Source organism: Entamoeba histolytica, genomic scaffold (genome assembly GCF_000208925.1).
Source record: "Entamoeba histolytica HM-1:IMSS scf_1104750516741 genomic scaffold, whole genome shotgun sequence".
Taxonomy (NCBI): Eukaryota; Evosea; order Mastigamoebida; family Endamoebidae; genus Entamoeba; species Entamoeba histolytica.
Window position 1 is genome coordinate 1 of NW_001914923.1, and position 22,918 is coordinate 22,918.

A 22,918-nucleotide genomic window follows, 5' to 3' on the forward strand; every position below is an offset into this window, starting at 1 on the left:
AATATAAAACAACAAATGATTAACGTTGAAGATATACATTCAATAATCAACAAGTAACAGTACTTTATTAAATAGAAATAACAAAATGAATATTCATATGAATAATAAATCAATTAATTTTAAACATTTTAAGTGAACCAAAATAAGCAAAGAAAAAATGCATCTAAATAATTTACAAAAAAGAAAAAAGATGCAAAATATTTTTCATCTAATAGTATATTCAACTTATTATATTTTGCTCATAAAATAAAAAGTATGATAAATACAGAATATGTAAATATTTATGTTTATAATTTATTATCAATCGTATTCATTTTGTATGAAATATTAATGAAATAGATGATTTGATGAATCATATTTAATTATTTTTATTCTTTTTATTCTTTTATTTATATGTTATTTATCTATCGTATTTTTATATTTTTTATTTCTCTGTTTATATTATTTATATCATTGTGTTATTCTTATTATCTATATATTATTATATTCTTCTTATTTTATGTTTTTTTATATTTATATTATTTAGATTTTCTTATTGTTATTCTTTTATATCTAGATGTATTTGTTTATTCATCCTTATCATCTTTTATATTATTATCATTTATATCTATTTTCATTTTATATTTATTCTCTTTTGATTTATATTAATATTAATTTTATCTTTTATATTTTGATTTTATTATTATATCATTTATTATCATTTCTATATTTATTTATCATTTATTCTTATTATTCTTTTTTTCTATATTCTATATCATATATTCATATCATTTTCATTTATATTTTATTAAATCTTATATGTTATAATAACATAACACATATTATTGATTATATAATAAATATCATGATGAAGTTATACATATAAATAATAAACATAAAATGAATAAAATATTTTTTATTAATAAAATATTGTTAATCATTTTACATCATTAAATTAGACACTTTTTATTGAATATTTCTAATTTTTACATTAAAAATACACTTTTTATTTCTTCTTTTCATATTTTATTACATCTTTGTGATTTATTATTTTTATATTCTTTATTATACTTTCTTTTTATTATTTCTTCATTTTCTTTTTATATTATTTGTTTTTCATTGTTGTTTATATTTCTTTCTTCTATTATTTATCAATTTTATATTCATTTATTCTTTTTATTTCTTTTTTATTAGTTCTTGAGTATTGTATATTTCTTTATTATTTCATTTGTGTATTATCAAAATATATGTTTTATTGAATTTGTGTTGAACAAAATATTGAATAAATCAATATTTTCATTCTTAATTATTCATTCTTTATTCTGAAATGTTGTGTATATTTATTATATTAAATGAATATGATGAATGAATATCAATATTATTGTTTATTTGATTTTAAAAAATAATAAATGAATATGAAATAATAAATGAAATAAAATAATGAAATAATGAAATGATAATGAAATAGAATAATCTAATATTGAACAAATCTAATAAAGAATATATTGAATATATCATTATTGTTACTTTATTATTTGTTATTTCAATTATTAAATATTAATAAATTATTATTCATGAATATTTAATTGATATTTTACATTTTCATTTTCATTTTATTTAATAAATGAAATATAAATAATAAATGAATGAATAATAATTTAATATATGAAATAATAAAAAGAAAGATAAATAATAAAGAAATATGATGTATTTAATATATAATATAATTTATTATCAAATATAATAATATAAAATGATGAATTATTTTTATTTCAAAATATTTTGCATCAATAAAAATGTTGCTAAATATTTTGCATCATTAAATTTTGCATCATTAAATTTTGCACTTTTTTTATTTGTTTCAATAAAATTTGCATCCTTTATTTTTTTTCATTCTTTTCTTCTTTTATCATCTCTTTTGTTTTATTACACTTTATCTTCTTTCTTTTTATCTTCTCTCCTTTCTACTTTTATTCTTTCTTCATCATATTCTACTTTTTACTTTCTTTTTATTCTTTTATATCATTCATTCTCTTCTTTTTCAATTATTTGCTTTTTTTCGTTGCCTGTTGTGATAATTATTGTTATAATTGTTATTGTAATGATTAGTGTGATTATTCATGTATATCTTTCCATACAGATAATACCTATTTTCACTCATTCTTCTATCATTTATATTTCTTGGTTGATATGAATTTCTTCTTCTTTGTTTATTTGTTTTTCTATATTTTTTGTGGTGCCTCCTGTAATGCATCTTTTTTTAAGCAAAAATCAAGAAGAAGATAAAAAGAAGAAATAAAATAAATAAAAATCATTATTCACAAAACAAGAATAAAAACTAAATATTATTAACAATAACATAATAATTTGGAAGATAATTTTCATTTATGAATGTTTTTGTTATTAAAATAAATAAGAATATAAAGAAATAATAAGAAATGAAAAATATAATGTGAAGCACAAAGAGTCTAGTAGTAGAAATCCATCTTCCAATGTGGATATCCAGGTTAGATTCCTGGATAGTGCATCTTTTATTTTATATTATCTATTTTTAAATATTTAGAATTTGTTTTATTATTTTTCATTTTGTTTTATGATAAATACATTTTATAATTCTAATCAGTAATTATTTCAATTTATCTCTTTTCTTATCAATCAATTTTCATCATGTATTCTATTTGATTTATTATGTCTTATTATTTGATTTTCATAATTTTAATATTTATCATATTGTTCAAATGATTTAATAAATGGTATGAATATTATTTGATTGAATATATAGATTTTAGATTCTTTATTTATACTTATTTTATCAAGAGTGTGGTATTATCTTTTATTTCTATTATATTCATTTATTATTCAATAGTCAATTTATTCTTATTTATTTATATTTTGAATATATTCAATATTATAGAATATAATTATTTGTTATTTTGTATTTTATTTCTATTGTTTTATTATGTTCATGATTCTTGTTAATTTTCATTTATTTTATCATTTCTATTATAGTATATGATACTTACAATTATATATAATTATGAATTCATAATTTAGAATAATTATCACTTTAATATTCTTACAATATTTTATTATTTATTCAATATATTTCATTTATAATACTTTTATATTTTATATAACTTATTCTCTTGTTTTATTTATTTGTAAAATTCAATAGAAGTATAGAAGAAATGAAGGATTAATAAACATAAGTGACGAATATGTTATTGAATTAGTAAGAACAGTAATGTACTACTGTACCAGAGAAAGTGAAATTGGAAATAACATATTAGATTGATGGTACAGTAAGAAGGGAATATGGAATAGAATTAAAAAACATTAATTCATAAAATAAATGAAACAAAAATAGAAGAAATAATAAATGAAATTGTTGAAAAGAAAAAAGAAAAAGAAGTAGTCATAGAAATAAAGAAATTAATGACAAATACATCAAAAAATGGAAGTGTCATCAAATAAGTGACACTTTAGAAGATGGAATGAGTCAAAATGAGTAGATAAAACTACTACAGTGAAAGCATGGAAGTCCATCAATATTAAGAAAAATTCATTTCTCCAATTAACTAAAATGCAAGATGGTGCAATATTTTGTGGGTATAGAAAATCAAAAATAATGAAAAATGAAAGATTAAAATACTACACACTATGTAAAGACAAAATATCAACAGTAAAACACATTCTACTATCTTGTATTTATCATAATAAATCACAAATGTAGAAACATGACAATATTGGCATTATTATATTGATTAATAAGAAAATACACTGGAAATAAACAATATAAAAAACCTTCATATGAAACAATGTTCCAATATAAAGACATTACAATGATAATGAACAAACAAATAATGCCTAAAAGTGATGGACAATATCACAAAATACCAGACATATATGTATTAGATAAAAAGAATAAAACTGGTCTAATATTTGATATGACTATTGTGGCTGATCACAATATTAATTGAGCCTATTGGAAGAAAAGAAATAAGTATAAGAAATTAAAGAATATTCTAATGAAAATAGAAAAATTAAAAGATGTCAAAATAATTCCAGTAGTAATCTCAATAAATTGAATAATAAATAAAGAAAGTGTTAGATTAATCAGAGAATTAAAAATTGAAATTGACATCGAGAAAGAAATTAAAAACCATGTAATTAAAAACATGATTGATGTCATTGAACACTGCTTGTATCACAACCAAACATACTCCGTAGAGCTACTAGCAGAAGATGAAGACAAAGAGATGTGATTAGTCTCCATTGAAAAAAAACTTAGAAAAGCTAAATCTATTAATACTTAATTATTTGTTTTTATTTACCCTCTATGATACTCTTCATTTTTCTTCTGATACTTTTTATCCTTTAATTATTTTGATGATATTTATAACGTTTTATTCTTTCTCTTTTTTTGTTTTGATTCTTTTTCAATGTTTTTGTTTTTTTCAATAAATTATATAATTATTATATCTAAAATTAAAATTAAAAATAAAATAAAAAAAGAAAGAAAAACACAAAAGAAAAAACCCTAAAACACAAAAAAAAGGGTGATAATTTATAAGTAAAATAAATGAACTAAAAAATGTACAAGAGCTTTCTCCATGCCACCTAAACCAAATCCAAATGAAAAGAAAGAATTAGTTGTTAAAGTAGTTGCAGGTGATGCAGCAGCAGGTGCATCTCTTGGACCAAAGGTTGGACCTCTTGGACTTAACCCAAAGAAAACAGGTGATGACCTTGCCAAATCAACACTTGCATGGAAAGGATTGAGAGTAACAGTTAGAATTACTGTTGTTAATAGAGTAGCTACATATGAAGTTATTCCATCAGCTGCTGCTCTTATTCTTAAAGCACTTAAAGAACCACCAAAGGATAGAAAGAAGAACAAGGGAATTCCAACCGTTCACTCTGGATCTATTTCAATGGATGATGTTTATGAAATTGCTAGAACAATGAGACCAAGATCACTTGCTAAGACATTTGCAGGAACAGTTAAAGAAATTCTTGGAACCTGCAATTCATGTGGATGCCAAGTTGATAAGAAATCACCAAAACAAGTAATTGCAGAAATTAACAATGGAGAAATTGAAGTTCCAGAGAATTAATTTAAGTGATTTTTATTACAATTTACTTAAATAAAAGTGAGTTTAAATAGTGAATTAATTTTTTTTTAAATAAATAACAACACAAGACATTACCAAAATGACAATGACACAAATTACCCAACAAATTAAACCAACGTATAATGCTATTGTAACTATAAAATTGATAATAATATCAATGAACGAATTTCCTGACACTTCAGGAAATTGTTCATAAATATCATACTTATCAGTTCCATTGTATAATTTAGGTTGAACCTCTTGTTTATACGATTTTTTTCCGTATACACCTTTTGGGATATCACTAACTAGGTATGTAAATAAAATAAATAAGAAATAAAAGGTTAAAAAATAACAAACAATCAGCGTGTTGGACAAGAGACACTGGATACATTCCACCATCATCACCTCCAATTCCACAGAGTGATTTAGCAGAAATCTTTATAAAACCATCAATACCCCAATTTTTTCCCCAAGAATTTCTAGCAATAAGATATTCTTTTCCATTTTGGTTGCCATACCCAATAACCTCAATAACATGATTAGTGATAACATTTTTTGTACAGCTATGTGAATAAATTCCAGAATGGTAATACAACCAGTCAGATGATGCTTTTACAGAAGTAATAAAAGAGCCATAATGGTATATTATTCTTTTTAAAACTTCAAAATTCTGTGCTGAATCAAATAATGAAAATGAAACCATCATTGGTGTAGGTTTATCATGGATACAAGAATTATTAACTAAGGTATTGGAATAAGAAATGTATGGATAATCTTTTTCAAATACAACGTAATGAGAAGACATTAACGGTTCATCTGAAGTACCTCCCTCACAATAATAACTATTCTCTGTACAGTCCATAAGTTGTTGAGGACTGAACATTTCATATTCAACCTTTCCTCTTTGAGTTAAAGTTAAATTAGCATATTTTAGTTGGAGTTCATGTGCATTAGAAACAGCATAACAATTACCACAATCACCTTGGTCCATCACTATTCCACCACACAAGTCTATATTGTTTGAAGAATTTTGACCTAATAGTTTGTTTTGAAGACAAGCAGAATATTGTGTAGGAACTTCTCCACTTGGAACAGGAAGTTTGTAATGAGTTGTTTGTTTTGGTTTAAGTGATTTTAAGTTAATTTTATTAAATCTTCTTGCAAATTCCTCAGGTTTTAGATCACTAAAAGCATTTATTCCAAATACAGCATCGTCTGTGTCAATTCTTTGAGAATTTAATTGATTAATTCTTTTAAGGTTTGAAAGAAATATTGCTTTACGAGTTAGTTCTTCAGATATAGAATTATATACTTTCTTGTTATCACTTTTCCATTTACTCCAATAAGTTTCAAACTTTATTTTTATAATTTCATTTGTGTTAGTTGTTTGTTTAGAAAAAGAGAAGATTAACAGAAAAGTAATGATAAACAAAATTGACATATAATTAACTAGTTTTTAGTTTAGTATATTGATGAGAATAAATTATAATTATAGTATGTTTTGTTATACTCTTATTATATCTCTTTTTGGTTTTTTACTTGATAAATGATATTATCACAAAGAGAGGAAGTATTTAATAACTAAAACTTTAAACATAATCAAAATAAATTTAAACTCTCAGACATATTGTGTACAAGACGTTGATTTGAATTTTTTCTATCTCCAATTCTGATAATGGAACGAATTCTTGGAGGTGTTAAATTGAGTTTTTGAAAAGAATTTTGTTTCATCAAAAGTGTTCTTGTTTCGTTATAAGGATGTTCTAATATACTAATAGCACTCATTGGTTTGTAATCAATTTCATTAAATATAGATTGAATAATGTAATCAGCTGAAAGGTTATGTGGAGCAGCAGAAGGAAATGGTATAGGATGTATAGGCTTTAAATCTAAATCATCTAAATGTAGAATGAGATAATTAAAAAGTCTTAGTTGATTATCAGGATTAATTTCATTAATAAAAAACTTTGAGAAATGACCCAATGAAGAGATATTTGATGGATTTATATTGACCCAAGAATTAAATAAAATTAGTAATGCATGAATGATAGACAAAGACATTGTCCCTTCAACTGACTTAAGTAAAGTTTGGGATATTGAAATCAAACTTTCTATAAATGAGATTTTTTTTTACTAAAATGAATGAAAAAAGAAAAAAAAAAGCAAACTCGCATCAATCAAAGAGTCATGAACTAATGATGAACATGAACAATCAGATAAATGACCAAATAATGGTGCTTCAAGTGATGATAAATATAAAAATAAAGCACCTACTAGTTCAGAGCTTGAAGCAGAAAAAAGATCAATATTGTTTCCTAATTCACAATTTCTTAATAAATTTGATGCAGTTGATACATCAAAGTTACTAAAAAAGTTATTATTATAGAATGAAGGATGCAAATAAATAGCTTCACATAATGAGAAGAATAGTTTATGTAATCCATAAGAATTTGGAAGAAGATATTCTACACTTATACCACATAATGCCGGAGATTGATGATATAAAGTAATTAATTGATGAGAAAGTTCTCGAGAACAAGTTATAACTAAAGGATGATTTTTAGTATAAATATCATTTTTTGTGATTAAATGTAGTTCATCTAATAAAGGAAGATAAATAAGTTGAATTGAAGATAAATGAAAAATATGAAATAAACTACTAGATTTTAAAATAATAAATGGATGAGCATGAACTATTTGAAGAGGTAAATTATTTGAACTAACTTGATAATGATAGAAATACGAAGAAGATAAAAAAGAGTCTTTTAAATCTTTTGTAAAAGAAGAATAAGGAAGTAAAAGAATAGTTGAAATATTAGTAATATATTCATAAAGAGGAAGATTCATAGTAATAAAATTATCAGGTTTTCCATTTAATAAATGAATAAAACAATGATTTATTTCCATATCAAATAAAATACTAATAATTGGAATTAATTCATTCATTGTTAAAGAAGTATCTAAAGGAATATTTAATTCATAATTAATATTTCTAATTCTAATATATTTTGTTTTTTCTAATAATGTTATTATATTCTTTGACTGTAAATATTTATTTTGAATATCAGAGAGAATAGTAAATAAAGAAATATTTATTATTTCTTGTTTCTTAATTATTACAATTCGTTTTTGTTCTAAATCATTTTCTTTTAATCCTATCCAATTAATTAATAAATCTCGTATACTCACCTTTTCATTAACATAAAATACTCTTTTTATTCCTTTTAAAATAAAAGAAATTTTAATTAAATCATTTCTTTCTTTAATTTTATATTCTTCGATAATAGAATTATCATAAATTTCTATTACTTTTTCTTTTCCATTTTGAGGTTCAATTTTTCTTGATAATTCAAATTTATCATTTTCTTCAATTTCATTTGCATTAAAAATAATTAAGAGATATTTTTGTAAAATAGGATTAGCATTAAAAGGATATAATTTTTGTTGAAAAGATAATACGTTTTGTGCTATTGCAGATAATTTTTGACATTTTATAAAATTAATTAATTTATCTTCAGTTTGAGTTTTAATACCATCTGTAGTAAATAACATATCACTTAAAAATAATCCAATATATGGAACACATGCAGTATGTTTTACTTCTTCTAATTTTTTTTCTATAAATTAACCAATTATTATTTGGAGAAGCAAAACCAATAAGTTCGTTGAATTTATTTTTATGAAGAGAAGAGATATTATTAAATGTTTTATGAAGTCTATGAATAGCACTAGTTGAAAATAAAGAAACAATACAAACAACAATATTATAATTTTGTAATGTATAACAATAATATGCAATATCAATTATATGTTGTAAAATTTTACAACGTTTAAAAATATTTTTTTTATTAAGAATTTGAATAGCAAAAAAATTTTGAATAGCATTAAAAACTTTAATACATTTTAATAATGTTTTACATTCATCATGACATTTATTCCATAAAAATAATTCAAATAATTTTATTGATCTAAAATAATATGATGTAATATATGTTAATTGTTCTGAAAAATCTTTAAATGGAATTTCAATAAATTTAAATTTATTTTGATTTAATAAATAACTAAATGGAAGACGTATTTTATTATTAACATTTTCTGGTGAAAGAAATACAATAACTTCTCTTCTCATTTGATTTTCTAATAAAATGACTTGTTTTTTCATTCCATAATCTTTCATTCTTTGAAGAAAAATATGAAATAATTTTAATGCGTCTTGTTTTTCTTTTTCAGGTAATAAAGGAAGAATTGTTGTTGACCAATATGATAAAATACTTACAATTCTTGCTTTAATTATTTTACTTAATGAACAATTAATTGACGTAGCAATTTCAAATCTTTGTAAAAATTGAAATAAAACTTCTTGTGTAGAAACAAATAATCTATATCCCCAAATAAATTCTTTATATATTGTTGGTGATATACATGCTAATCCAATTAATTCATCTAATCTTCCATATTCTATTTTATTCATTTGTTGAGGAAAATGAAGTTGTAATTGTTTTTCTGTTATTTGTCCTGGTGTTGGTTCTTGCCAATCAATTGGTATATTAGACGTTTCTTTTATTAAATGTAAATGTCTTTGTATTTCTGTTTGAAACGTAATTCTACTATCTGAACTATGATCACTCTTAATATAACTTCTTAATGTAAAATATGTTATCATGTTTATTTATTATTGTATTTTATATCTTTTGAAGATTATATTTACTAGTAATTACATTTCTTATCTACTTTACATTTTTTATCTTCTACTTCTTTAAAAATTCTATCTTCTTTTATGTTGAGTTCTATTTGTTATATATAACGTCTAAATCTCTGAAAGACTGAATCAACTAAAATAGAGTGCTAAAAATATAAAAAAGATTATAAGTAAAAGTCAGAAGAATTTATAAACAAAATCAGGTGATAAACATCAAAAAAAAATATATATATTTTGGTAGTACAAAATAAAAAATAATACAACCTCAAAAATGAAAACCGAGATATGAAAAAGAGATTAAAACAGAAATGATTAAATGATTGACGGAAATTTTGAAATTAAGATTAACTGACTCATCACAAATCATCAAGATTTGGCAGAACCATAAAAGAAGAAAGAGAATCTATAAAAAGTATATCAAATAAGAAAAGGAATGTTTAATCAAGAACAAGGTACTGATTATCCTGTTTTAAATAAAAAGAAATTAGAGAGTCTTGCTAATCTTAAGTTGGCTATGGGTGGACATGAATATCCAACTGATGATTTGACACAACAAGGATTAAAACTTGCTGGTCCTTTATTAGAAGAAGTAGAAGAATCTGAAGTTAATCATACTACTGCACCAATTGATGCTAGACTTCAAACATTCCTTAATTCATATTTTGCTGAATGTGGAGAAGAAGTACCAAAAATTCCAGATGATACTTTTATTCTTGATAGAGAAGGACTTGGAAGAGTATTATCATTCCCACCACATAAACAAGAATTTTTCTGTGAAACTATGAAATCATATAAAATTAAACAAGGAGTACTTCATAATCCAGCTAAAGATAAAAGAACTACTGTTGGTGTTTTCCATATTTGTCAAAGTGATGTTCCAGTTCCAGCTGATAAAATTGAATGTCCAAAAATAGCATTCTTAAGAATGCTTAAAGCAGCATTTTATGGAGCACCAGATGATCATCTTATTATTCCATATACAGCTGAATGTAAAGAACCAACTAGATCATGGGTTTCACTTTATATGAGACCAGTTGTTGTTCCAGGAGTTAAAGGAGTTAAAGGATTTGAACATGAAAAAGCTACTGAAATGCATTTCTTTGTACCAGGAAATATGGTGTCATGTCTTGATTTTGTAGAGTCAGTTTTTGGAAATGCTGGTAATCCAAGATTATCTAAAAATGATGCTGCTCTTGATCCACTTGGATGGACTGGACATAGTGGAATGGCTATTCTTGCACCACATCTTACTCGTATGACAAAGAAAGAATGTGGACTTCCACATATTAGTCAAGCTACTGAAAGACAAAAACGAGAAAGAATGTGTTGGGAAAAAGAAGATGAATTATATAATGATGGTAAAACATTCAAAATGTATTGTAGAGATGCATCAGGAGTTATTTGTACTATTATTGCAGATAATTACTTTGGATATTGTAAGAAAGAAGTTAAAACACAAATTTCATATTCAGCTAATTTATATGGATTTGCAGAAGAAGAACATGCAGGAGGAGCTGTTACTAGACCATCATATGATCTTGGAGAAGCATGTAAAGCTGTTCAATATGCAGAAGGATATAAATTTAGTGAAATGGTTGAAAAGAATAAACATTCCATTATTGTTAAAGAAGAAGGATATGCTGTAGATAAAAAATATCCAGAAGGAATTATTTATGTTCCAGAAGATTCAGTATTTACAATTGAAGATGCATCAATTAAATTCAATCATAATGGAAAAGAAGAAAGTATTCTTTTAACACCAAAAGTAAATTATGTTTTACCAAATGGATATACTATTATTTTACATGATACAATGACATCCAGAAGATGGACATTAAGAGGAATTCTTCCACAATATACTCTTTGTCATAAACCATGTACTGTTTCAGGAGGAGGAAAATCAGAAATTTCAAAGAGTATTCGAGACGCTGTTATTGAAGGAAGTGTCTTTGTTAATAACAAAGAAGAAGATTTTAAAGCAGTTCAAGAAATTTTTGATCATGATTTCTCTAAAAGATATGCAAATGGAGAAGTTAAACCAATTCATATTCTTGATCCAAATGTTACTCTTGGAACAGTTGTTGAATTGTTAACACCATCACACCTCTTTACTAAGGAACATAATGATTATATTTCATCTATCTCACCATTAATTGTAGAATTAGTTATGACTATTAAATCTCTTTATAGAGAGGATTGGAAAGGAGATTGGCAATCAAGAATTACTGTAGATAAAATTAATGGAAATGAAGGTAATGAATTAAAGTATAGAGGAGCTAACCTTTGTTCACAATATCTTAGAGTTGGATTTGAAAGAGATGAAACTACATGGAGAGTTTTCCAATTAAGAAAAGATTTCTTCCCAGCAGCTAAATTACAAATGGAAGATGATATTACAGCATCAGTTATTGTTCCAACTAAATTACTTAAAACACCAATTAATAATATGCAAAAGAAAGCATGTAAAATTGTTAAGAATTGTGAATTAAGATTATTCCAAAGACCAGATGATGCAGTTTTCAGAGGATTTGATAAACAAACTGAATATGATTTCTCTATTCCAGGACATTTCATTTCTAATTATCAACCAATGACTAGAGAAGAAGCTAAAGACTTCACTAAAGATGTTGTAAGATTGTATCAATACACTGAACCAATGAGAAAATGTTTACAAGACTTTGTTGCAGGTAAAGATGAGGCTAAATATATTGTTTCATCATCATACACTAGATTAGTTCCAGAAGGAGATAAACTTGTTGGATCAAAGAATCCAAGATATTTACAAAGAAGACCAGATATGTTAGATCCAGAATATACCTACATGACATTTAAAGCTATTCAATTATATAGAAAGATTAGTGATGAAGAACCATTATATACTCCAGTTGATGCTGTTCTTTCAGGAAGAAGAAACAACCCACCACAAGTAGCCAAAAATGGTATGAAATTAAGACCATTATCAGTTTTTGCACCATTACACTATTTTGAATTACCAGAATTATTAATGGAATGTATTACTTCTATGACAGGAGCATCTCCATCAATGTTTGGAGCAGGATCAGAAGGAGCATTAACTAAAGGACCATTCAATTCACTTCCAGCTGTAGTTGATTTGAATAATTATCTTCTTGGAATGATTTGTTGTGGATATTCAGGATTTGTTTCATCAGCATCATATTGTGGACCACATTATAAAGTTGCACATGATATTTCATTATTAATTCCAGAAATTTGGTCAAAGATGAGAAGATATGAACAAGAACCAAAATATTTGATTGAACATGGATATCTTGAACCATGTCCTGATGTTACTTATAATGGAAAAACATATTCAGGAAAAAGACTTGGATATAGAATTACTACTGCATTTGCTAATCATTTCTTGAGAACATTATTCTCTATGCCAAATTCTGTTATGCCAGAAGATTTCCTTAAACCTGAATTACAAGATTTAGCTATTTATGCAGATTCATATGAATATATGTCACAAACTGATAAAGGAATTGCTATGAATTATGTTAAAGATGGAACTGTTGAAGGAGCATGTCCACCATTAAAAGCACTTATTTACATTATGGCAAATGGTGAATATAATGGAATGACACGAGAATCTAAAGAATTTAGAGAAATGTTTGATCCAGAAGTTGTTCTTAATAGTGAATGGTATAAAGAAAGATTAGTTACAAGACAAAAACTTGAAGTTGCTAAATTAAATAAAGACTTAGCTTATTTGAATAAGACAATTGCTGAAAAACCAAGATTAGTTGAAACACTTAATAAACAAATTGCTGCTGTTAAAGAAGAACTTCAATATGTCTCAAGTGAAGAATATCTTATTGATATTGACGGATCTATTGGAACTGATCCATATCCATACAAATGCATGAAACATTAAACTAATTAAGTTTTTTTGTTTGATTCATTCAAATAATTTAAAAAGTACTTTTTATTAAAGTAATTTAAGTGATAATACATGTACTAACAATAACAGGTTACAATAGAAAGTAATTTTCAAAATAAGTTTTTCTTGTTTCTTCTTAAGTATTTATTAAGTTACATTTTATTGTAAAGATAAACCATTTAATTTATAACCCAAATATATTACTTAAATGATCAGATGAACCAGTAAACACCTCTAAACAAGAATTTTATAACTATAAAAAAGAGACTTAAATAACAAATAATTGTAAAATATATTAATCATATTATATACCCATTAGCTTATGAATATTTAACAGAACTTATAGAATGATATTAGTGTTTGTAAGTTTAAAACCAAAAACCATTTCTTGAAATAATTTTTAAATAATTTAATTTAAACAAATAAGTAGTAATGATATGCATTATATATATAAAAAGATTAAAGAAAATAAATTCTTCCAAATATAAAGTAACAATTATTTTAGTATTTATAAAAATTATTCACTACAACGTTTAATTTTTTTATTATTCCAGAAAAATAGAAACCTAAAACAACGTAGTTTTAAACTCGATAATCAGTAAGAATGTTAATTTACTCATCTAGAATTAAAGTTAGCATGACCAGCCTTTGGAAGCTTAGCATTTGACTTCTTATAAGTGTTAGTAGCCTTCTTTCCATTAGCTTTGGCTTCTTTTCTTGCAGCTTCTTTCTTTGCAGCGTTTTCAGCTTTCTTTTCTTTAATTTCCTTAATGGCAGCGTTTCTCTTCTTAGCAAGAACTTCAGATGATTGAGTTTGTTTTCTTTTAGCGATTTCTTCTGCAGAAATACCAGAATATCCTCTGTTAACCTTAATTACTCTTCTAGTCTTCTTCTTTTCAACAAGTTCATTTTGTTGTCCTTTCTTATTTAATTGTCTGTAAATGGCAGTCCAGAAAACCTTTCTTGGATTGGTCTTTCTCAAGAATTGCATAAGGGATTTCTTGTTAATGAAAGTGAAACTTTTAAGGTCTAAACGTACATATTTACGTCCCTTGGCAACTGGGATTTTGAAACCACTGAAAGCACAGACTTGAGTTCTACTTTAGTTAATAAAAATTCTTGTTTCTACAATTGAATTGATGGTATAACAAACTTGATAGACATCCTTCTGCAAAGAGATAGGGTTGTTTTTTCAGTTTGAATCTAATAAATTATACTATTATTTTCTTATTTTTTATTATTTTAAAATAGGTTTCTTTTTATTTGTTTTATATAACATTAGTTTAAATAAAAAAGATAAATATTTTTCATTTTCTTTTAAAATAAAAAACAAAAATAAATTTAAATCGAAGATATTTTGCTTATTTGTCCTTCTTTTCATTTCCAAGTTCGAAATGTTTGCATCTCTTTAAGCATTTTTGGAGCTTATACTTGCATTTAGTACATTCGATTTTCAAAACAACCTTCTTTGTTGTTTTAGCCTTCTTCTTGAAAACTGGCTTGGTTTGACCTCCAAAACCTTGTTGCTTACGATCATATCTTCTCTTACCTTGGACATGGAGTGAATCTTTTCCCTTTTTATATTGAGAAACCTTGTGTGTAGTATGCTTATTGCATCTTGGGCAATAAGTCTTTCTGGCCTTTGGAACTACGACCATTACGAAGGACTGATTTTATAAAGTTCTTTTTTTCTTATTTTTTTATTTAAGGGTTTTTAATAATAACAAAAAAAAATTGTTTTTTTTGTTTTTTGTTTTACTAATAATAAAAAAAATTTTAATATTTTCTTTTATAGAAGAATTACCTAAACCACAATTTTTTTTCTAACCTTCTTATTTTTCTTTTTATTATATCTTTTTTTATTTATTGTAATGATGAGAACTTTATGAATAATAGAGAGGATTCTTATAAAAAGAAGTGGTAATATTCTCGTTTTGAAAATGTTACCAGGGATGAATAATCTCCCTTGATGATTCTTTCATAGTTACTCTGAACTTTTTATTTATCATTTTATTTAAAAAATAGAAATTAATTAAAAGAAAGAAATAAATGTTTGGAATTAATGAAATTTCGGAACATAAAAGTTAAGTTCTGGTGATGAAGATACTTCTCCAGTAAGATAGAACCTTTCTATCTTTTCAAGTAGTTGAGTATTCAAGCCATACATTTCTTTTGTAAGATAACTTGAGTCTGGTGATTCACCAAATCTATCAACATATATTCCATTAATTTGAGCATGCATTTTTGGTGTCATGATAATAAGAATAGCAGAATGAACTACCAAAAAGATACCAACTTCTCCAGAACATTTAATCATATGTTCATAAACTGGTCTTTCACTGTGGATTATGTCTTGATGTTTTTTATCTTTATAACATAATAAACACCCACATGTCATACAAATAGCACAATTATATATAATTTTAGAAGCTTCAATTCCACAAACACAACAACGTGTTTTTAGTACTTCATTAATTAATTGTTGATAGGTTGATGGTAATGAAATAAATTTAAATGGTTGAGGAATTGTAGGTCTTTGAATATAACCAACACATTGGCAATTCTTTTCATTTAATACTTTTAGTGTTTCATGAATAGGGAAATCATAATGAGTTTTTAAAGGTTCTGGTGATACTGTAAGTACATCTTTTAGAATGGCAATTCTTCTGAGATAAGTTTGAGCAAGAGCATCAACTAATTGATTTTCAGTTGAGTATTTTGAGTATTGAGGTAATTCTGATTCTTTTACAATAGTATTACAATTAACTGGTGGAGTAAATTTACTAAATTGTTGAATTTCACTATAAATTGCCAACAACTCATGCATATCAGCCAATGCTAAAAATGTTGACCAATGTTCAGGGAATAAAATATAACACCTTAACAATTGAAGAATAGGACTTCTTGCTGATGTAAATTTACAAATTTGTTCTAAAACATCTTTTCTAAATTGAATAGATAAATTTGCTGCAATCTTTTTGATGACTTGAAGATAAGAATATAAAGTATTTAATTGATGTTCATATCTGGTTGGTCTAGATGAACGCATTTGAATTTCCAGAGACATTACTGTTGATGCAACTACACTTGTCATTGATAAAAATGAACATTCAACTGGATTTTGTATTCCAAAACGAACAGTAGCTGTTAATGTTCTAGACAATGTATGGTTTACACTTTTATTAAACGAAGAAACAGATTCTGGTATAGAATTTATACATTGATTTATAACACTATCAATACCTTCAAAAGATGGATCTTCTAATTTAATTGAAATTGGTTGATGTTCTTCAATAAAAACATTTGATATTGTATGACACAATGGACAGTATACTGATTTAGAAAGATAATAATTTTCTTCATTTCCACTATCTTCATAATCTTTTAAATAGCACTCTAAATGTATTTTATGTGGACAAGAAGAAAGAACACGATACTCTTGATCATCTTTTGTTACATCCCAATTATTGTTTCTTTTTGGTTTCCATTTCCATTCTCCTTCAATTAGTCCTAATGGTTTTTTCCAACATTCTTCTTTTGTTTCTCCTCGTACACCTTCAACACTTTCTGCATATTCAGCTGATCGAATAGCATCAGTTGCTTCAATATGTCCTAAGAATCCTAATGGATCATTTTCTGAATCTTCACAAGACCTACAAATAATACATCCTTCTTTTTTTGTGTCTTCTTCTACTTCCTCTTTTTCAATGTCAACAATAGATACTTTTTGGAAATTATCACGTTTTTGTGCCATCTTCTTTAAAAGTGCTAATTTTTTTGACTTTGAATCATTTGATTGTTTAACTTCTTTGCCATTAATACTTTCATACCCTTTAAAAACATCTTCTAACAATGTTCCTTTGCATAATTTGATTGTTGAAGCATCTTTCCATTCTCGATGATTGGCAAGAATCTCACCTAAATTTGTTAAAATATTTTTATGATAATTATCATAAGTAATTCCTTCATGATAAGCAGCTCTAAGTCTTAATAAATGTTCTACAAGACTAACTACTTTACATTCATGACATCCTACAATTAATTTACAACATAAATCACTAACAATTGGTGAATGGAGTAAATGAAGTAGACATGATTCAAGTGTAGGATCTCTTTTTTCAATCTGATAAATACAAGGAAGTGATTTATTCATTTTTTTTGAGTATTCTTCACATACAACTTCTCTATTAACACTGTTAATATATGGACAATAAGGATTAATATATTTCCAATACTCTTCTTTTAAATAACATTTCTTTTGTTTAATATCAACTATTTCTGAAAATATTTCTTCAATATCCATATCTCTTAATCCATCTACATTTGATGGGATTGATTTTTTGATGTCTGATGCATTGGTTTGTCTTGAGGCAAGACAATGAATAAACAAATAAATAATTTCTTGTTTTTGACTAAGTTTATTTGAAAGCATTGGATCAGAGAACATATTATTGATTATTTTTAATAAACTAATAGAACCAGCAACTATTTCACTTGGAACAGACTTAGGACATTCATTACTAATTTCTTTTTGTTTTGCAATTACTTCATCTATTCTATCAATTTTACATAATGGAATCATTAATTGAAGTAATTCTTCTGTTTTATATGAAGCAAGTTGAAGAAGAAAAGTATCTGACATTAATTGTTCTGGATATTGTGGAAGACAACAAATAGTTTTAAGCATTACAGACTGACCATTTCTAGCCCATAATTGGTCATAACTTAATTCAGTTAAAAATTGATGAAAAATAATTGGGTATGTTAATAATAAATTTGGAGATGGTAATGTTTGGAACGTTTCAAATGGAGAGTCTGTTAATGAAATTGCATAAACTAAAAATGTTAATAAAGGATAATACATTGAAATAGGTTGGTTAATTCCAACGTCTGGATGTGAACATTTAACGTGAATGTTATATAATTTTAAATAACGTTTAGTAACGTCTTGAATTACATTTAAAAGTTGTTCTTTACTAAGACTTTTTAAACAAGTAAATCCAATACCAAGTAATACTTCTTTACAATAAAATGGGGAATAATCACATAAATTTTCATACTGAACATGTTGGTGTAATTCTCTTAACTCTTCATGATAAAACATTATTGATTCTAAGCATCTAATATATTCTTGGTATAACATTGGAATAGAAAATAATTTAGATGGATTAGATGTTACAATTGTTGAAAGTTCAGTTGTATAATAGTTCATTGAAATAATCTTTGGACTATCCAATGAAATTGTTGGTGCGTCTTGTCTAAAATACTTAGAAATAACCCCAATAAATGAAACACTTCTAGCTACATTTCCAAAGAAATATTTTTCATTAAATTGTTTACAGGAAGTAAATTGACATGTTAGTTTTGTAAAAACATCATTCATACAATTTGAAGGTGATTCGTTATTCATAATATAAATCAAATCATCCATAAATGATTCATATAACCTATCAGTATTTTTATCATTTGTTAATAATTCCATAACAAAAAGAGATAACTCATCAACAAATACTTCACAGTCAATCATAGACATATCAATTAAAAACTCATCTATTCCTATTTTACGGTTTTTATCTAATAATGTCATCCTACAATAATAATTTTGTTTATTTGTTTTCATTAGCTCTGTTACATGAAATTGAAATAAATCAATTTCACAACATTTTCTTAATATTTTAATTATACTTAATATACCATATTGTTCTAATTGTTGAATAGTTTCTCCTTGATGAAACTTTTCAAATATTATTTGTAATTTTTCAACTAATAGTGTCAATAATAATTCCATCTTTTCATCAAACTTTGACTTCCATGGTTCTGGTGTTATCTCATATAAATTCCCTTCAAAATGATGTCCATGATATTTGCAAAATCCACTAGCTTTCCATGATATTGAACTACCACAATCACACGTCCCTCCTGAACCACTCTTCTGCATATAATATTCATGTCCTTCATGGTTTCCATTTTGGAAACATTCAACACAAATACATGAATTTGGTCCTGTTTCACATGTCTTACATCTATATAAAAATGCTTTAGAATCATTTCCCCAAACATGTCTACAACAATATGAATGTACTAATGGAGCACATTGTTCTTTAACTTTTTCAAATGGAATATTTTCAAATATTTCTAATATAACTTGACTTGGTAAAGAAGAAGGATATTCTCCGGACAATATCAGGATAATGTTATCTGAAAGTGAATTACTCATTGTGAATATTTGTAGTTATGAAGTTTTCTTTTAAAAAAAAAAATAAAAAAATAATTTTGTTTTTCTTTGGTGATGATTAAATTTGTTGTCAATGTTTAAAAATAAATCCCATACTGTTTTCAGTGATGGTACTTACTATTTTATAAAATAAAGTACAAACATTTTATGCTAACGTCTTGTGCTTTATTTTGTTGTTTCTATCTTTAGGTTGTTTCGTTTTTTTTTTCATTTTCTTTTAATGACAAATTCTAATTATCTGTTTTTGGTTTTACAGGTATTTTATTAGTATTTGTACATTGCATTACTTATTTAATTATTTAGTATATTTTATGTTATAATTAATTCTTATTTATTTTTAATGTTGGTATTATTATGTAATTACAATTTAATATTAAACTACTACTTTATTTAGGTGAAAGTATTGTACTTTCTATTTCATGAATATTAACATAACTTCATTGTATAATAATTTAAAGTAATAACAAACATAAACATTATTGTTCAATACCATCAACAAGAATAAATTCGATTTATCAATGACAGTTCCACTATTCTACTTGTCTATTTGTACTCTTATTTTCAGTCATTGATGATACTACTAAACATCATTATTTAGTGACATTGAAAAAATTTTAAAAAAATGACAATGATACATATTCAATAATAAAAAGGAGAAAGGATAGATGAAATAGAAAGAATAATAGGAAAATAAAAAAAAGTAAAACAAATAAATCAAACAGAAAGAATAAAGAATAAAATGACAAAGATAATATAAAACCATAAGAAATAAGAAGGATTAATCAATAAAACAAAGAACTAAATAACAGCGAAAATATTCAAAGAGAAGAAATGACTCTGAAAAATGAAATTAAGAGAACTGAAGAAATATTTCAAAAGAATAAAAAAGAATTGATCAAATAATATAATAACTATGAATAAAAATCAATTAATTAAGTATTAATAGATTTAGTTTTTCTAAGTTTTTTTTTTCAATGAAGATAATCAAATTAAAGAGTCTTCTTCTTGTAGTTTTATGGAGTATGTTTCGTTGTGATAAAAGCAGTATTCAATGACATCAATCATGTTTTTTATTACAATGTTTTTTACTTCTTTTTCGATGTCAATTTCAATTTTTAATTCTTTAATTAATCTAATACTTTCTTTATTTATTAAACCATTAATTGAAATTACTACTGGAATTATTCTGACATCTTTTAATTTTTCTATTTTCATTAGCATATTCTTTAATGCCTTATACTTATTTCTTTTCTTCAAATAGGCTCAATTAATATTGTGATCAGCCACAATAGTCATATCAAATATTAGACCAGTTTTGTTCTTTTTATCTACTACGTATATGTCTGGTCTTTTGTGATATTGTCCATCACTTTTATGCATTATTTGTATGTTCAATATCATTGTAATGTCTTTATATTGGAACATTGTTTCATATGGGGGTTTTTTATATTGATTATTTCCAGTGTATTTTCTTATTAATTCCTCCCATATGATTATGCCAATATTGTCATGTTTCTACATTTGTGATTTATTATGATAAATACAAGATAGTAGAATGTATTCTACTGTTGATATTTTGTCTATACAAAGTGGGCAGTATCTCAATCTTTCATTTTTCATTATTTTTGATTTTCTATACTCACAAAATATTGTTCCATCTTGCATTTTAGTTAATTGTAGAAATGCATTTTTTTTTAATATTGATTGACTTCCATGCTTTCACTGTAGTAGTTTTATCTACTCATTTTGACTCAAATCATCTTCTAAAATATCACTTATTTGATGACACTTCCATTTTTTGATGTATTTATCATTAATTTCTTTATTTCTATGACTACTTCTTTTTCTTTTTTCTTTTCAACAATTTCATTAGATCGAAGGTGGTACATCTGAAATACCACAACAAACCTTAATATAATTCAAGCTTTGACTCTCACAGTTATTATCTGGTTATGATTGTGTATTTGAATTAGGAATGTATTCGGTAAAGTTGCAAAGGGGATAGCAAGATATTATGTTGAAATATTACATAGTTTAATATAAGGTCCTAATAAAGTGTTGTTAAAGCTAAAAGAAAAATAGTCAAAATAATATAGTAGTAATGAAATGTTTCATTCTCTCTTTCATAATTATGAAATAAAAGAAAAATAAAAAAATGAAATTCCTTAAAATTAAATCAAAAATGTGTTTAAATGAGAAGATATTGTTATGTTTATAATTATGATAATTAGTAATAATTTGATAATGGTTATGACGAATTATGAATAACAAAATAAAGACAATCAAAGAAAAAAGAAAAATAGATAATATTAAAATAAGAAACAAAGAGAAGAGTTGACAACAAGAAGAGTAAGAAGTATTATATTTGACTCAAACATTAATGGTTATAATAAATATATCAAAACTTAAATGATAAATGATAAATAAAGAATATTAAATATTTATTGAATATGAAAATGAATTTAGAAGATACGTTTATTCAAAAACTAAAAAATTAAATTTGTACAATGACTCACTTTTGGTTTATCATTAAAAAGAAAAAGAATGATGAAATTTGGTAGTAAGTATTAAAAATATTTATGTTAATTAACATATTGGATGAATAATATCTATTTATGTTTTGGTGTGCTAATATTTTTTTGTTTGATAAAAAAAATGATAAAACAAAAGTATATTGTAAATAATTATGTGAATAGAAACTGATATGAAACCCAGTTCATGTAAAAACAGTCATATCGTTTCAACACAAAACTTTTTAATGTTGTTTACATGATTTGATTCTGTTATTACCATTTTGTCTAAATACAAAACAAATAAGTATAATATAAATTCAAATCTTCATAATTCTAAAATACTAATTATAATAATATTTTTCATCTTTTTGTTTGATTTTTTATGTATAAATTTTTACATATATATTATTCCAAATCTTTCCTGTTATTTATTATCAGAAATTTATTTTTTCATTAAGAATATTTCAATTTTTA

At 24.7% G+C, this 22,918-nt stretch overlaps 7 protein-coding genes across 7 annotated transcripts, besides 4 other annotated features; 2 read left to right on the forward strand and 5 right to left on the reverse strand.

Moving 5' to 3' along the window:
* Positions 1-2,046: 2,046 nt before the first annotated feature.
* Positions 2,047-2,235: a repeat region.
* Positions 2,236-3,159: 924 nt separating this feature from the next.
* Positions 3,160-4,307: a repeat region.
* Positions 4,308-4,583: 276 nt separating this feature from the next.
* Positions 4,584-5,360, forward strand: EHI_030710 (60S ribosomal protein L12, putative). The gene has a single exon (XM_643921.2). The coding sequence runs from the start codon at positions 4,593-4,595 to the stop codon at positions 5,094-5,096; it is 504 nt and encodes a 167-aa protein (XP_649013.1). The 5' UTR covers positions 4,584-4,592; the 3' UTR covers positions 5,097-5,360.
* Positions 5,151-6,537, reverse strand: EHI_030720 (cysteine protease, putative; the record flags this gene model as incomplete). Its single annotated transcript, XM_643409.2, has 2 exons — positions 5,151-5,401; positions 5,454-6,537. The coding sequence occupies 2 exons, from the start codon at positions 6,535-6,537 to the stop codon at positions 5,151-5,153; spliced, it is 1,335 nt and encodes a 444-aa protein (XP_648501.2).
* A 158-nt stretch (positions 6,538-6,695) lies between these two features.
* Positions 6,696-7,157, reverse strand: EHI_030730 (uncharacterized protein; the record flags this gene model as incomplete). Its single annotated transcript, XM_001913642.1, has 1 exon — positions 6,696-7,157. One exon carries the CDS (start codon positions 7,155-7,157, stop codon positions 6,696-6,698), a length of 462 nt encoding a protein of 153 aa, XP_001913677.1.
* A 72-nt stretch (positions 7,158-7,229) lies between these two features.
* On the reverse strand, positions 7,230-9,759 carry EHI_030740 (Ras guanine nucleotide exchange factor, putative; the record flags this gene model as incomplete). The annotated part of the gene is made up of 2 exons (XM_643410.1): positions 7,230-8,713; positions 8,751-9,759. The coding sequence occupies 2 exons, from the start codon at positions 9,757-9,759 to the stop codon at positions 7,230-7,232; spliced, it is 2,493 nt and encodes an 830-aa protein (XP_648502.1).
* Positions 9,760-10,228: 469 nt separating this feature from the next.
* Positions 10,229-13,716, forward strand: EHI_030750 (uncharacterized protein; the record flags this gene model as incomplete). The annotated part of the gene is made up of 1 exon (XM_645770.2): positions 10,229-13,716. One exon carries the CDS (start codon positions 10,229-10,231, stop codon positions 13,688-13,690), a length of 3,462 nt encoding a protein of 1,153 aa, XP_650862.1. The 3' UTR covers positions 13,691-13,716.
* Positions 13,717-14,268: 552 nt separating this feature from the next.
* EHI_030760 (60S ribosomal protein L24, putative) lies at positions 14,269-14,860 on the reverse strand (the record flags this gene model as incomplete). The annotated part of the gene is made up of 2 exons (XM_651316.2): positions 14,269-14,793; positions 14,850-14,860. The coding sequence occupies 2 exons, from the start codon at positions 14,858-14,860 to the stop codon at positions 14,313-14,315; spliced, it is 492 nt and encodes a 163-aa protein (XP_656408.1). The 3' UTR covers positions 14,269-14,312.
* Positions 14,861-15,755: 895 nt separating this feature from the next.
* Positions 15,756-19,913, reverse strand: EHI_030770 (uncharacterized protein; the record flags this gene model as incomplete). Its single annotated transcript, XM_645767.1, has 1 exon — positions 15,756-19,913. The coding sequence occupies one exon, from the start codon at positions 19,911-19,913 to the stop codon at positions 15,756-15,758; it is 4,158 nt and encodes a 1,385-aa protein (XP_650859.1).
* Positions 19,914-20,849: 936 nt separating this feature from the next.
* Positions 20,850-21,802: a repeat region.
* Positions 21,803-21,805: 3 nt separating this feature from the next.
* Positions 21,806-22,114: a repeat region.
* Positions 22,115-22,918: the final 804 nt, after the last annotated feature.

Excerpts from the sequence above, each read along its gene's own strand:
- EHI_030710 (XM_643921.2), top strand. The coding sequence starts at position 4,593 with ATGCCACCTAAACCAAATCCAAATGAAAAGAAAGAATTAGTTGTTAAA.